Here is a 16,554-nt window from a genome sequence, read left to right as displayed (position 1 = left end):
CAATCCCACTACTGGGCATATACCCCAAGAAAACCATAATTCAAAAAGAGACATGTATCACAATGTTCATTGAAGCACATGTTACAGTTGCCAGGACATGGAAGCAACCTAAGTGTCCATCGACAGATGAATGGATAAAGAAGATGTGGCACATATATACAATGGAATATTATTCGGCCATAAAAAGAAACGAAATTGAGTTATTTGTAGTGAGGTGGATGGACCTAGGGTCTGTCTGTCATACAGAGTGAAGTAAGTCAGAAAGAGAAAAATAAATACCGTATGCTAACATATATATATGAAATCTAAAAAAAAATGGTTCTCATGAACCTAGGGACAGGACAGGAATAAAGACGGAGACGTAGAGAATGGACTTGAGGACACGGGGAGGGGGAGGGGTAAGCTGGGACTAAGTGAGAGAGTAGCATTGACGTATATACACTACCAAATGTAAAATAGATAGCTAGTGGGAAGCAGCTGCATAGCACAGGGAGATCAGCTTGGTGCTTTGTGACCACCTACAGGGGTGAGATAGGGAGGGTGGGAGGGAGATGCAAGAGGGAGGAGGTATGGGGATATATTTATATGTACAGCTGATTCACTTTGTTATACAGCAGAAACTAACACACCATTGTAAAGCAATTATACTCCAATAACGACGTTAAAAAAAAAAAAAAAGATTAGAAAGAAAAAATCCTCTTGGATTAGGACACAGGTTTTCGAGGCAGAAGTCCAGTGTGTCCCCCTTTGCCTGGCAAAGTAATAAAGCTATCCTTTAATACTTCACCCCCCCTCCCCCAAAAATAGACGAAGAAGAATATACTTTGTTGTCAATAATAATTCCATGGAGGGGAATTAATAAATTTTTCCATTATAGGGATGTGTTTAGGGTCTTTTTAAAAAAAATTTTTTTTTTTTTTTTTGGCTGTGTTGGGTCTTTGTTGCTGTGCTCAGGCTTTCTCTAGTTGTGGCGAGTGGGGGCTATTCTTCGTTGCGGTGCACGGGCTTCTCATTGCGGTGGCTTCTCTTGTTGCAGAGCATGGGCTCTAGGCGCATGGGCTTCAGTAAATGTGGAGCGCGGGCTCAGTAGTTGTGGTGCGCAGGCTTAGTTGCTCTGTGGCACGTGGGATCTTCCCGGACCAGGGCTCGAACCCGTGTCCCCTGCATTGGCAGGCGGCTTCTTAACCACTGCGCCACCAGGGAAGCCCTGGAATGTGTTTAAATAGAAGTGAAATGTTGAGTACACGCTCTTGAACTAAAAAATAAATAAAAAATTAAAAAGCTCCAAAATAAACATCTCAAGTCATATTACCAGGAGACCTGTGAGTTGTAGCTTGAAGTATGAGTAGGGACAAAAATTCAGTATGAAAATGGTGTGTTGTCTTTATAATTCCCTGATATTAGGGAATTATTGGTTTTTTATTTATTTTTATTTTTATTTATCAAATAGCCTGGGCTTGATGTTGGAAACAAAGGAAATGGCTTTACTCTTCTCTCTTTTTGTTTTAGAAGTATTTTTTTGATTTATTAATTTATTAATTTATTTTTGGCTCCGTTGGGTCTTCGTTGTTACACACGGGCTTTCTGTAGTTGTGGCGAGCGGGGGCTACTCTTCATTGCGGTGCACAAGCTTCTCATTGTGATGCCTTCTCTTTGTTGCAGAGCACAGGCTCTACGCATGCAGGCTTCAGTAGTTGTGACACATGGGCTCAGTAGTTGTGGCTCATGGGCTCTAGAGAACCGGCTCAGTAGTCGTGGTGTACGGGCTTAGTTGCTCCGCGGCACATGGGATCTTCCTGGACCAGGGATCGAACCCTGTGTCCCCTGCGTCGGCAGGCAGATTCTCAACCACTGCACCACCAGGGAAGCCCCAATTCTTCTCTCTTTAAAGTGGATGTTTTGAGTCTCCCTTTCCTTGAATAATATATAAATTAGAACTCATAGCTTTTGGCACGGGGGTTATAGTCACATATTATACATATCAGTATATTTAAACTTCAGTCCAAGCATTGATGATGTTAGGGAATTATTGGGTTTTTATTTTATTTTTATTATTTTTTTCTTGAAGTCTAGTTGATTATAATGCGTTAAGTTTCTGGTGTACCACAAAGTTATTCAGTTATGTATATATCCATATATATTCTTTTTCATTATAGGTTATTACAAGATATTGAGTATAGTTCCCTGTACTATATGGTACGGCCTTGTTGTTTACCTATTTTATATGTAGTAGTTTGTATCTGCTAATCTGAAACTCCATATTTATCCCTCCCCCAACTTTCCCCTTTGATAACCATAAGTTTGTTTTGTATGTCTGTGAGTCTGTTTCTGTTTTGTAAACACATTTATTTATATCATATTTTAGCTTCCACATATAAGTGATATCATATGATATTTGTCTTTTCTGTCTGACTTACTTCACTTAGTATGATCATCTCCAGGTCCATCCATGTTGCTGCAAATGGCATTATTTCATTCTTTTTTTATGGCTGAGTAGTATTCCATTGTGTATATATATGTACCACATCTTCTTTATCCATTCATCTGTCGATGGACATTTAGGTTGTTTCCATGTCTTGGCTGTTGTAAATAGTGCTGCTGTGAATATTGGGGTGCATGTGTCTTTTTGAATTATAGCTTTCTCTGGATATATGCCCAAGAGTGGGATTGCTGGATCATATGGTAACTCTATTTTTAGTTTTCTGTGGAACCTCCATACTGTTTTCCACAGTGGCTGCACCACCTTACATTCCCACCAACAGTGTAGGAAGGTTCCCTTTCCTCCATACCCTCTCTAACATTTGTTATTTGTAGATTTTAATGATGGCCGTTCTGACCAGCATGAGGTGGTACCTCATTGTAGTTTTTTTTTTTTTTTTAACATCTTTATTGGAGTATAATTGCTTTACAATGGTGTGTTAGTTTCTGCTTTATAACAAAAAGATATGGAACGCTTCACGAATTTGCTTGTCATCCTTGCACAGGGTCCATGCTAATCTTCTCTGTGCTGTTCCAATTTTAGTATATGTGCTGCCGAAGCGAGCACTCATTGTAGTTTTGATTCGCATTTCTCTAATAATTAGCAGTGTTGAGCATCTTTTCATGTGCCTATTGGCCATCTATATGTCTTTGGAGAAATGTCTATTTAGGTCTTCTGCCCATTTTTTGATTGGGTTGTTTGCTTTTTTGTTATTCAGTTGTATGAGCTGTTTGTGTATTTTGGAAATTAAGCCCTTGTCGGTCGCATCATTTGCAAATATTTTCCCTCAGTACATAGGCTGTCTGTTCATTTTGTTTATGGTTTCTTTTGCTGTGCAAAATCTTATAAGTTGATTAGGTCCCATCTGTTTATTTTTGCTTTTATTTCTATTGCCTTGGGAGACTGACCTAAGAAAACATTGCTACAATTTATGTCAGAGAATGTTTTGCCTATGTTCTCTTCTAGGAGTCTTATGGTGTCCTGTCTTATATTTAAGTCTTTAAGCCATTTTGAGTTTATTTTTTGTTTCTGGTGTGATGGAGTGTTCTAACTTCATTGATTTACATGCAGCTGTCCAGCTTTCCCAGCACCGCTTGCTGAAGAGACATTTTTTCGTCCATTGTATATTTTGCCTTCTTTGTCAAATACTGACTGTAGGTGTGGGGGGGGGGATATTATTGTTAATTTTCTTATTTATAATAATGACATTATGATTTTGTAGAAGAATATGCCTACTTTTAAGAGTTGCATGCTTAAGTATGTATGAGAGTGAAGTGTTATCATGTCTGCAGTTTCTTCAAATGGTTCAGCTCAAAATATAGAGTGAGCAAATATGGCAAAATGTTAACAATTATTGAATCTAGGTAGTGATTACATGGGTGTTTGTGATGGTTCATTTTATGTATCAGCTTGACTGGACCACAGGGTGCCCAGATATTTGGTCAAACGTTATTCTGGGTTTTTCTGAGAATGTTTCTAAATGAGATGAGAAACTCTTTTTTCTCCATACCTGTCAATAAGGACCACCACTAGTGGTTTGCTTAAACTGGCAAAGCCAATAATATACCTTCACTGTCATGCCTTAGGGGTATATCAGCTCTCCAGCCCTATATCATAATTTAGTTGACAAGGAAGGATCTTGATCATCTTTCCCTTCTATAAGATATCACATTGGCCAATTACATTGATGACATTATGCTGATTGGACCTACTGAGCAAGAAGTAGCAACTTCTTGGTAAGACATTTGCATGTTAAAGGATGGGAAATAAATCTAACAAAAATTCAGGGGCCTTCTACTTCAGTGAAACTTCTAGGGCTCAAGTGGTGTGGGCATGTCAAGATCTCCCTTTAAGGTAAAGGATAAGTTATTGCTCTGGCCCCTCTTACAACCAAAAACCTGGCACAACACCTAGTAGGCCTCTTTGGATTTTGGAGGTAACATATTCCTCATGTGATGTGTTACTCCAACCCATTTACTGAGTGATCTGAAAAGGCAGTAGTTTTGAGTGGGGCCCAGAACAAGGGAAGGCTCTGCATCGGTCCAGGCTGCGGTGCAAGCTGCTCTGCCATTCGGGCCACAGGATCCAGCAGATCCGATGGGGCTTAGACTGTCATGGCAGGTAGGGATGCTGCTTGGAGCCTTTGGTGGCCCCTGTAGGTGAATCATAAGTCAGGCCCTTAGGATTTGGGAGAAAAATCCTTTCATCCTCTGCAACTAACTACTTTCCTTTTAAGTAATAACTCTTGGCCTTCTACGGGGCCTGAGTAAAAGGCTTAACGGTGGGCCACAAAGTTACCATGTGACCTGAATTACCCGTCATGAGCTGGGTGTCATCTGACCCACCAAGCCATAAAGTTGGGTGAGCAGAGCAGCACTCTGTCATCAAATGAAGGTGGTACATATGAAATTGGGCCCGAGCAGGCCCTGAAGGCACAATAAATTACATGAAGCAGTGGCCAAATGCCTGTGGTTTCCCACTCTTGCTGCACTACCTTCTCTCCCCCAGCCTGCACCTGTGGCCTCATGGGGAGTTCCCTATGATCAATTGACATAAGAAGGGGAGACTTAGGCCTGATTTACAGGTGGCTCTGCATGATCTGTAGGGACCACATTAAAGTAGACAACTGCAGCACTACAGCTTCTGTCTGGGACATCCCTGAAGGAAAGTAGTGAAGGGAAATCCTCCCACTGGGCAGAACTTTGAGCAGTGTACTACCACTGCACAAGGAAGGAAAGGAAGAGAATGTCTAGAATACAGGACATCCCTTAGGGCATCTCTTAATTTTGCCATGCCTTGTGATAAAGGTCAATGGAAAACTCCAACAACCTGGTCTAGGCAGAACTACTAATGGCCCAGACCCTTCAGGAATGAAGATTTGGATTACCCCAGCAAGTAAAGAACCAGGACCAGCTGAGGTGCTTGCTGAAGGCAAACATAATTAAAAAAAAAAAGGTAATGGAAGAAAGTAGTGATAAATACCAGCTGTGACCATATGATGACTTATAGAAATGAGGATTATAATTGTCATGTGTATTTCCTCCTTATTTGGTTATGAATATGTTCACATGGGTGTATGTGTGTATGTATATATTTGTAAATACATATATATATATATATATATATATATATATATATATATATATCAAATATCTTTGCTTTTTTCCTGCTCTTATTCTCTTATCATATAATGACTTTATGTCATCATACTTGAGTATTGTTATTTTTATATCATAGTTTTTAAGTTACAGGGTATCAAGGAGAAGAGTAATCCTCACGTTAGGACTTCACCTCCTCTTCTGGCGAAGGGGTTAGGACATTTTTGGTTGTACACAGCACCGTTGTATCATGTTAGGTGATCCATGATCTTGTTATTGTCTTTATTTGGAGATTAAATACGGTTTAAGGCAAAGTGTATGGGTGCCAAGTTGACAAGGGGTGGACTTGTGATGGTTAATTTTATGTGTCAACTTGACTAGGCCAGAGGGTGCCCAGATAATTTGGTCAAACATTGTTCTGGGTGTGTCTGTGAGGGTAGTTCTGGATGAGAGTAACATTTGTAATGGTAGACTGGGTAGAGCAGATTGCCCTCCTCATGGTGGCTGGGTCTCATCAAATCAGTTGAAGGCCTGAGTAGACCAAAAAGGCTGAGGAAGAAGGAACTTTCTGCCTGCCTGACTGCCTTTGAGCTGGGACATCAATTTTTTTTCCTGCTTTCAAATGTTGAACTGAAACATTGGCTCTTCCTTGGTCTCAGGCTTGAGGGAATTCAGACTAGAACTATGCCATTGGCTCTTCTGGGTGTCCAGCATTGCTAACTGCAGATCTCAGGACTTGTCAGCCCCTGTAATTGTGTGAGCCAATTCCTTATAATAAATAAATACACAGACATTTGCACACACACATACACATCCTATTGGTTCTGTTTCTGGTGAACCCTGACTATATAATATAGTATTTATTGTTTATATTCTTTTTATTTTCTGTATGTTTCAAAATTTCCTTGTTGAAAAATTGGGAGAAAAAGTCATTCAAATCTCAGTCAAAACTTAAATCTCAGGCTTCCCTGGTGGTGCAGCGGTTGAGAATCCGCCTGTCAATGCAGGGGACACGGGTTCGAGCCCTGGTCTGGGAAGATCCCACATGTCGCAGAGCAACTAGGCCCGTGAGCCACAACTACTGAGCCTGCGCGTCTGGAGCCTGTGCTCTGCAACAAGAGAGGCCGCGATAGTGAGAGGCCTGTGCACCGCGATGAAGAGAGGCCCCCGCTCGCCGCAACTAGAGAAAGCCCTCGCACAGAAATGAAGACCCAACACAGCCAAAAATAAATAAATAAATTTATAAAAAAACAAAACAAAACAAAAAACCCTTCAATCTCTCATCCAGTTCAAGGCTTCTACCTTATGCTTACTTTATCTCATGTCTGACCTGTACTTCTCCAAATAAGCAGTGTGGCAAGCGGGTGCGATCTGTTTCTTTATTCTCATTGCTCCCCTCCGCTCCTAGTCCTCTGCTGTATCTAGCTTCTTCCAGGTTGTCAGTGAGGGTGAATGTTGAGTGAGAACACAAAGCAAAAGGGTAGAATCTTTCTCGACTGGTGCTGGTATAATCTAGCACTGGTACCCTTTGTGTGGCTAATGACCAAATACTGCCTGTTTTTCTCAATCACGGAATGTGTGTGTGTGTGTGTGTGTGTGTGTGTGTGTGTGTGTGTGTGTGTGTGTGTGTACGTGCAGTTATTTCCTCCCCGCCAACTAGGGACCTTGGCAATGTACCATTCATTCTGTGGGCAATGCATTTTCCAGCTGACCTCTTATGAATCCCTCTCCTCCTCTTGTTCAAGTGACACTCCCTTAGGGTCCTCCAGCTATAGGTAGTTTTTTTTTTTTTCCATGAAAGCAAAGCTTGACTGTCTTCCAAAGTATCCACTTGGTCACAGGGTGTATTCTTACCACCATGTAAAAGGGCAGGCTTCTCTTGTTGCTGCCTCCTCTTCTTGCTCTATTCTATCTTTGTCTTTATATACGTATCAGTTTATTTTTGCTGTGTAACAAACCTTTCTAAAACTTAGTGACTTAAAATAACACCCCTTTAATATTATGGTGCTTGGACAGCTGGGCAGTTCTGTTGATTGCAGCTGGGCTCCCTCATGCATCTGCAATCTGGTACAAGTCAGCTAAGTGGCTCTGGAGTTGTATTAGAGTGATTGGGTTGACTGGGTTATGTGTCTTTCATCATTCACCATCTAGCCTGGGCTGGTCCACATGGCAGCAGAGCTCAATGGGAGAGAGCAGAAATAATCAAGGCCCCTTGAGTCTTGGGCTTCAAGCTGACACACCATTACTTCCTTTTCTGTATGCCAAAGCAAGGCCCAAGATTACCCCAGATTCAAGGAGTAGAAAATACTCTACCTCTTGATGGGAGAACCTGCAGTGTCATACTGCCAAGGGGAGAGGGTATAAGGAAGAGTAATAATTGCAGTAATTTTTGCTAACAGTCTACTACAAGGTATGGATACATACTGCTAGACATGTATGTAATCCCGCTTGGTTCACTACCACCCTCATGGAATGGAATTGTGCTATGACCTTCTGGCACTCAGCTAATATCAGCTCCCTGATCTCTCTTAGTAGTTCTGCTGCCCTCCTTAATCTTTGGTGTGAGGCAGAGGGAGAAGAAGGACTATGTTCCTGTGCTCATTAATAATTTAATGAAGGGGAATTAATTATTTTTTTCCATTAAAATGGAATTCAAAGTAGAGTTTAAGTATAATAGAAGCAAAACATTGAAATGCATGTACTAAACCAAACAACAGCAACAACAAAACTGTTTGTTAATAAGCATCGGAAATCAAATTCTCAGGAGACCTGTAGCTTTCTATGGGAAGAAAAGAAAAATAACACAGCATTTTTCACTCACTTGTTCTGTACAGTCCTTTGAAAGACACTTGTTTTGGTGAATCCTGTCCAATGAATCTCTAACTCGGTAATGATGTTACATTGATATGTAAAGCACTCCTTTAACATATATCACTTTGATAGGACTGTGATAAACATTTCAACTAAAAACACTGTCTTTTTTAAAGGTATTAAGGAGCATCAATTCAATTATTCACAATCCAAGAGCTCCAGTAATAATTTATAAACAGAGCAAAGGAGGAGCCCAACATTTTAATAGAGATCTTGTTCAAGATTGTGGATTTGAGCATCTTGTTCCTATAATAGAAATGTGGGCAGATCAACTGGCTTCCTTAAAGGTAAGGGGTTGAATATTCTTTACAGGCTTTGCAAATCTGTAGGAGTCCATGGGCTTTATATACTTTTATTCTCAAGCAAAGTTTTATATTTGGTGTGCTTTTACCATAGACTTTTTCTTTATAATTGCACCTTACTGATGAAAAATGTTGGTTAATGAAAGTATCGTTATGCTCTGACTTCCTGACTTTTTTTTCAAATTCTGGTGGCGCTTACTGTTTAATACATTTTTTTGGCACTGAATGTGTTGCCTTGAATTGCTAAAATAGATAACTGCCTTCTTACCAAATGAAAAATTAAAGATATTAATATGTGAGGTCTGGGTACTAATTGGAGAGTGTTAAATAAGTGGAGGACTAAAATAAGAAGTTGAGAAAAGTAGAATTTCCTGTATTTCTTTCTGTATTCTAGAGTTGCACTGTCTAATACAATAACCACTAAGCCACATGTAGCTTTTGATCACTTGAAATGTGACTAGTCCCAACTGAGATGTGCTGCAAGTATAAAATTATACACCAGATTTAGAAGACTTACTATGGAGAAAAATAGTTAAAATATTGATTATCTGTTAAATGATAATATTTTGGATATATTGGGTTAAATATATTATTAAAATTGTCACCTATTTCTTTTTACTTTTTTAAATGTGGCTACTAGACAATATTACTGTGACACACATTACATTCCTTTTGGATGGCATTGTTCTAAAGGGCCAAGCACTGTGCCATGCACATAGTAGATGCTCAGTAAATATTTGTTTATTGATTGACCAGTCTTAGACTTCTAAACTTCCAGGAGCCCGGCCTCTTGTGCACAGTTTTAAATAGATTAGGACAACATATCTAGGCCAGGAAAACTAAGTAGGCTGTCATGAAAATCAAGTTGAATTACTTTAGGCATCCTTTTGAATTAAAAACTTTCCTGGAGATACATACTATAACATGGATGAATCTTGAAAATATCCTAAGTGAAAGAAGCCTGTCACAAAAGGCTGCTAATTGTATGATTCCATTTTTTTTAATGAAATGCTCAGAATAGGCAAATCCATAGAAACAGAAAGTAGATTAGTAGTTAGTTACCCAAGGGCTGGGAGCAGGAGAGAACGGGGAATGACTGTAAGTGGGTACAAGGGTTTCTTTTTTTTTTTTTTTTAACATCTTTATTGGAGTATAATAGCTTTACAATGGTGTGTTAGTTTCTGCTTTATAACAAAGTGAATCAGTTATACATATACAAGCAACCGCATGGCACAGGGAGATCAGCTCGGTGCTTTGTGACCACCTAGAGGGGTGGGATAGGGAGGGTGGGAGGGAGGGAGGGTTTCTTTTTGGAGTGATGAAAATGTTCTAGAGTTGGATAATGGTGATGATTGCACATCTCTGTAAATAAGTCAAAACTACTGAATTGCACATTTAAAGAGGATGAATTTTATGGTATGTGAATTACATCTCAGTAAATCTGTTATTTAAAAAATCAAAGGCAAAATATTAAGGACAAGCTTATTTTTTATTCATCAATAATTCAAAATAATTACTTAAATAACATATGCTACTAATAAATAACATATAATTACTTTAAACATCCAGATTCCAGATAATCAATATATATATATGTAAGGCCTGGAGAAAACTAATTTAACAGACTTTTTCTAAACTGATAATGGTATTTTAAAAAAAATAATGATGATCGTTAATATATATATTAAAACTGCTTGGATAATTATATTTTATTAGCATTATTACGAAAACTTTAAAAATCAGTAATAGCATATTGTTTCTTTCGTAAAGGATTTGTATAAGTCCTTGAAAATACTATCTGCAGGACTGGTGCCTTGGCATAATTTAAAGAAGCAGGATGAAAATGAAGGTGTCAAAGTTGAAGATCTATTGTTTATAGTAGATACCATGTTAGAAGAAGTGGAAAATAAGGAAAAGGTAATACTACCTAATACTTACATAAATGTTCACATTTTAATGTACTCTTTATCTTAGAAACTAATAATGATATGGATATAGATATTCTACTAGAACTCTATTTCTCTTTTTAAAGTTTTTATTAAAGATTTGGAATAATTCTAAGATGTAAACTATCTTTCTTTTTCTTCCTCTCTTTTGGGCAGGACAGCAATATGCCAGACTTTCAAATTTTGCGAGCTATTGTTTCTCACTTCCAAAAATTATTTGATGTGCCTTCTTTAACTGGAGTCTATCCCCGAATGAATGAAGTTTATACTAGGCTTGGAGAAGTGAACAATGCTGTGAGAAACCTCCAGGAACTCTTAGAACTAGGTGATGACCCTTTGTCATTTTTGGCCCCCCATTTAAGAATTATTATTAATAGATCAACAAAAAGTAGTTAAAAAATCAAGGCTAACTGAAGCATAAAGTGTTTGATTTAATGATTTTGAAAACTCTCTTTTAAAATATCCTATCCTTTTATTTCTCTTTTGCAGATAGTTCATCCTCATTGTGTGTGCTGGTGAGCACAGTTGGAAAATTGTGTAGGCTGGTTAATGAAGATGTGAATGAACAGGTTATGCAGGTATTGGGACCTGAAGACCTCCAAAGGTATTTATTTTGAAAAGGTTACAAAGTATCATCCAGAATGTTTGGAGTGGTAAAATTAAAGCCTTTCAAAACTTCATAAGTTATTTACCTTTCCTGTTTGAAATAGCATTTTTTAAAATAACTTGACAATCTAAAATAATCTCACACCTTAGGGATGGAGAGAATGTCAAGCATTTTCAAGATAAAAGTAGACTCTAGGGCCTATAGGTTTACATAGGGTGGGTCAGGACTCCAGCATTATTGCTGTAAGCTTGTTCCCAAATTATATATGGAGAAATTAAAACTTTATTAGCAACTTCATGTGAATTCAGAATACGTAAGTCCAGTTTTTAGTACAATACCATCAATCACTGATCACTAAATAATCACTAAGAGTATGTGTATTATTTGATGAGAAGATGTTAAGGATTTTTTTAAAAAGCTAGGCATCTCCAACATAAGACCTAATGTTTTTTTTAAAATATTGAAATGTTATAGCTATACTCTTCCTCCCTCCTTCCCCAGATTTTATAGCTACATATGTTCTGCAAGCTTTCCAAGAAGAACCCTTACCTGAGACTTGAGTTTTCTGATACTTGATGCTTTTAAAAGGAATGTATGTCTCACTATTGGTCTTTTTCTCCTTCCCACAGTTTTACTGATTACTGATACTTATTCTTAATGTTTAATAGAATACAGGATATAAAAGCCAGTTCTTTTTAGAAAATGTTATAAAAGCATGGTCTCTTAAGAATCCTCAAGCTAAATAGAAAGTTCCTATATTAGGAATGTTATATAGATTTAACTTTGGAACAGATGATTACACTGAAAATAGAATTTTTTTTAGAAAAGTGTTACTAGATGAACAAAGAGCTGAAAAAGGACGGATTGCAGTAAATGATCATTAAACTTATATTTAAATTAGCAGGACAATTTCTTTCCATTTTGAAATGTTCTATGTCCAATGAGATGCAAGTTGGAAATTGAGTGTAAACTGCATTTTTTTTTAAAAGCATTATCAACAAACTGGAAGAACATGAGGAATTTTTCCCAGCATTTCAGGCATTTACTAATGATCTACTTGAAATCTTAGGTAAGATCTTCGTTGGCGGTGGTTAAATTTTGAGTCTCAAGATGTCAGTGGGTTTGAGGAAACAGTGCTCCTTCGTATTAGTATTAGTGTTTTTACCCAGAGTGGTAGAAAGTGTCTGCAAACCACTAACAGTTCTGGAAACAAACTTCTAACTTGCAGTTAAAGTTGGTTGGGATTAGTCTGCAGAACAGAGAAGCATATATCCTTTAAGGAGCTGGGGGTGCCTTTGTTTTAGGACCTTAAAATGAGAAATGACATTACTCTGGCTAGGCCCAGTGTAACCTTGACTCTGTCATTGGCAATGAGAAATGTCCTTAGAATTTATGATCTTGTAAGGTGTCTTTTTTTCTTCTTCTTCTTCCTCCTTCTCCTTCTTTTTCTTCTCTCTTTTTCTTAAAAGATAGTTCCTACTTACTGTGTTTTTTAGATATACAAATTAATTTCCTTCTCAGGTGGTGAGAAGTAATATAAAGTAAACATCTGTAGAAAGGAGATAAATTTATAAATCTATAGAAGGGAAGAGATACATTTTACACTCTTGGTCAGATTGAGGGCTTCGTCAGTAGTAACATCTCTTAAAGGGAAAAAAAATGTAATTAGCTTAGGAATCATAGGCAAAATAGAGACCCAATTCTCTTTAAGTGTGATTATATATGGCTATAAAAATAATTTATCTTACGGTTAAGAACACTTTTTAGGGAATTCCCTGGCGGTCCAGTGGTCATTAGGACTCTGGGCTTTCACTGCCGAGGGCGCAGGTTCAATCCCTGGCGGGGGAACTAAAATCCCGCAAGTTGCGCAGCATGGCCAAAAAATCACTTTTTTAAAAAGGTTAAAGTGATTTATTTATTAATGAATTCTTTTTTTTTCCGTATAGCTCATTTGAAATTGAAAGTGTTTTTTTGTTTTTGTTTTTTTGTTGTTGTTGTTGTTGTTTGGGAAAGTGTAATTTGAAAGTTTAACTTGAGATGTGGAATTGTATAAATGTGTTGCCTTGTATCTCAAAGAGCCTTGTTTCCTGCAATAATATGATCTTACTTGCTTTGGGGTAGCAATTAACTTAAACAATGAGTTTCGTGTCATTAATAAACATTTTAATAGGTGTGCTAGCAACACTTATTTCAGAATCCTTCTATAGAAACTTCCCCTCAGATATGATACTCAGCATGGTTCATGGGGGATCATTTGCTTCAATTCAACAGGTGTGATTTTAGAATGCGGGTCAGGGAATAACTTGATCTTTGTACCTTACCACAATGTAAGATGTGAACCAAATTCTCTGCTGTAGATTTGCTGATATTTTTTTCCTTTCCTATATTTTGATAAGTGGATTCAGATAAGAATTCTGACTGAAGTCAGGAGCATAAACATCATGGGTCATGTGTTTTGGCTAAAGGAAGAACCATCAAAATCCAGCTAAACATGGAGGGAGAGAGATGGAATCCAAGGAATCATGTTTTATGTAAAGGAAATGAGTTTATGAACAGTGACCTAGCAGAATAATCTAGAAAAAAGTGGTGAGAATTTAGAGAACCTGCCACTGGGGCTTACCTTAAGTAGGGCTGGAGTCTACATAATCAGAGAAAGGACCTTCCTTAGTGGCTAGGAGCTTCCAGGTGGTGAATTCTAACTTAGGCTGGTTGGAAGAAGATAGTCTTAGGAAGAGAAGTCAAACTCAGAAAGAACCTGGCAGAGAAGAACCTGAACTATCTGGTAGGCTGGACCAGGCTAAGCTCTATAATACATTGCATCTGAGATTTTACTCTGAGACACCTCACACCTTTTATTAGGTAGATAGGCTTCATCCTAAAAGGTAGACCTAAGAGCCATCCTACTAATGAGAAATCTTTATCATAAAATTAGGACAGGACTGTGTTCCAAGAGAAGAAATCCCTAAGTCCTTAGATGAGGGCCCATGAGAGAGAGCGCCTCTACTGGGGATTTCACCATGTAGGCTCACCCATGTAGTTAAAGAGGCAGTAACATAATATCATAAATGTCACTAGTAGGATCTGTTCATAAGAACACACTGCTAATGAGATTAATATCAGAGTCAGAGGATGCTTTTGTAGGTATGTGGTAGCTGTTACCCTTTTTTTTGCCCTGTGAAGCATCTCTGTCTGAATCAGTGATACACTCATCACCACTATTGGAGAAAAGTTTCATGTGCATGAAAGCACTAGTGATGTTGCCTTTGTGTCTGAGGTTTGCCTTTGCATAGAGATTCTCATTTCATCTGAGCCTAACAGTGGATAAAGCTATTCTTTTATTATTTTTGTTTTTCTGTTACAGAAATTGATGACTTGGATGCCATTGTACCTGCAGTAAGGAAATTAAAAATACTTTCACACTGAAAACAAATCATTTTTACTGTGTAAATTGCATTCTTAACATTCTAAATATTTTGTAGGATTGATCTTACTCTGAGACAAGGGTTATAAAATGTATATACTCTCAGAATTCACCCCCTTCTTTCTGTTGAGTCGTTCTCCATCCATATAATTTTTATTAATTTTGAGATTCTTTTACAGAAAACGTTGCTAAGTTTAATTACTAAATTAACTTTAGATCCTTTAATCATTTCTTAAGCAATTCTTGAGTGCTTAAAATGTAAGACTGTTTTAAAGTACAGTGTGTAAGAGAGAAACTCAGGGAGAGAAAGTGCAAGTAATAGAAAGGTTGCATTTAATTAAGTTCAGAGTTTTTTGGCCTGGGAACAAGGAATGCCAGTGGCTCTCTTTAGTCCAGCCAGCAGGAAGCTGTTGCTTTCCTGGCAAGGAAATGGCACATTCTATTAAGATATCCCTCATGACACTTGCCCTTTCAGAGCAGAAGGAACAAAAGGAAGAAGGAAAAAAAGTTTTATCGTGTTAGGGTAGGAAATGAATTATGAGGTAAAATAGATGAGTACGTGTGAGTCTCTCACAAAAAAGTGTCCTTTTTGCTATCTTGATGTGATGTACCTTTTATAAGGGCATGATATCTTAAATAAAATTTTTGTTAAGGATTTCCAAATGTAAGTGTTCTCAGTGACTTACTTGTATTCCTCACAAAAAATGAGTCATATTCTCTTACTAGGCTGAGCCTTCCTTGGGCACCCTTCCTGGTTCACCCTTGCTGCGCTTTACATAAGAGCAGCTTTCTTGATGCTTTCTACTTATTCTCTGTTCTCCATATTCATTCTCATTTTCTTAAAGGACAGGTGTTCGGCTTCACATCCATGAGTACGGGCCACTTTTGGTTACTGCCGCTCCCTCACGCACTACCCCCGCCTTTATAAGTAACGGGCCTAGGAAGACTTCTCAGTTATTCTTGTCCATTGCCATGTAGAATATTGTAAAGAATTTACAGGAAGCAGCATAGTGGAATGCAGAGAGTAATGTCAAAAGATAAGCACCCAGATCTTCAGTGTGGTGACCTTAGGGATTACACTTAAGATAATATCTTAGGTTTTTTCTAGATTTAAAATTCTTTGTTTTGTTTGCCTACAATTACATTTCTAAATACTAGCCCACAATTTGTGAAAGAACCTGTGTCTTCGAGGGTTGGGTAGAAAAAGTATTTGGATATTCAGTAATGTAAATGCTCTTAGTTGATTAGAATACTCCAAGAAATTGTTATGACCCAGTTTGGAAATCCAACAATTTTTGAAAGGAAGAAATACAGTTTTTTAAATTCAAGTATAGTTAGTTTACAATGTTGTATTAGTTTCTGGTGTACAGCGAAATGATTCAGTTATAGATATAGATACAGATATAGATATATATACGCACACATATTCTTTTTCATATTCTTTCATATTCTTCTTATGGTTTATTATATGACATTGAATATAGTTCCATGTGCTATACAGTAAGACCTTGTTGTTTATCTATTTTATATATAGTAGTTTGTATCTGCTAATCCCAAACTCTTAATTTATCCCTCCCCCACCCTCTTTCCCCTCTGGTGACCATAAGTTTGTTTTCTATGTCTATGAGTCTGTTCATTAATAAGTTCATTTGTGTCATATTTTAGATTCCACATGTAAGCGATATCATATTTATCTTTGTCTGACTTACTTCACTTAATATGATAATCTCTAAGTCTATCCATGTTGCTGCAAATGGCATTATTTCATTCTTTTTTATGACTGAGTAGTATTCCAGTGTGTGTGTGTGTGTGTGTGTGTGTGTGTGTGTG

At 37.7% G+C, this 16,554-nt stretch overlaps 1 protein-coding gene and 1 non-coding gene across 6 annotated transcripts in view; one reads left to right on the top strand and one right to left on the bottom strand.

The window, feature by feature from the left end:
- The window catches only part of CEP70 (centrosomal protein 70), a 69,173-nt gene extending 53,810 nt beyond the window's left edge, over positions 1-15,363 (top strand). For 4 of the 5 annotated variants that reach the window (XM_068545986.1, XM_068545985.1, XM_068545982.1 and 1 more), the window contains 6 exons: positions 8,565-8,735; positions 10,521-10,667; positions 10,853-11,021; positions 11,186-11,300; positions 12,293-12,372; positions 14,665-15,363. In XM_068545986.1, the coding sequence (XP_068402087.1) occupies positions 8,565-8,735; positions 10,521-10,667; positions 10,853-11,021; positions 11,186-11,300; positions 12,293-12,372; positions 14,665-14,726 (744 nt within the window). In that variant the 3' untranslated portion in view covers positions 14,727-15,363. Of the gene's footprint in view, positions 1-8,564; positions 8,736-10,520; positions 10,668-10,852; positions 11,022-11,185; positions 11,314-12,292; positions 12,373-14,664 lie in introns of those variants that run through there. The other variant, XM_068545987.1, reaches the window with a different exon arrangement.
- On the bottom strand, positions 2,940-3,046 carry LOC137766906 (U6 spliceosomal RNA). Its single transcript, XR_011074434.1, has one exon. It is a non-coding gene; the product is annotated as a U6 spliceosomal RNA (small nuclear RNA).
- Positions 15,364-16,554: the final 1,191 nt, after the last annotated feature.

Source organism: Eschrichtius robustus, chromosome 6 (assembly GCF_028021215.1).
Source record: "Eschrichtius robustus isolate mEscRob2 chromosome 6, mEscRob2.pri, whole genome shotgun sequence".
NCBI lineage: Eukaryota > Metazoa > Chordata > Mammalia > Artiodactyla > Eschrichtiidae > Eschrichtius > Eschrichtius robustus.
Note: the sequence above shows the minus strand (reverse complement) of the source record. Positions and strands in the feature narration are given on the sequence as shown.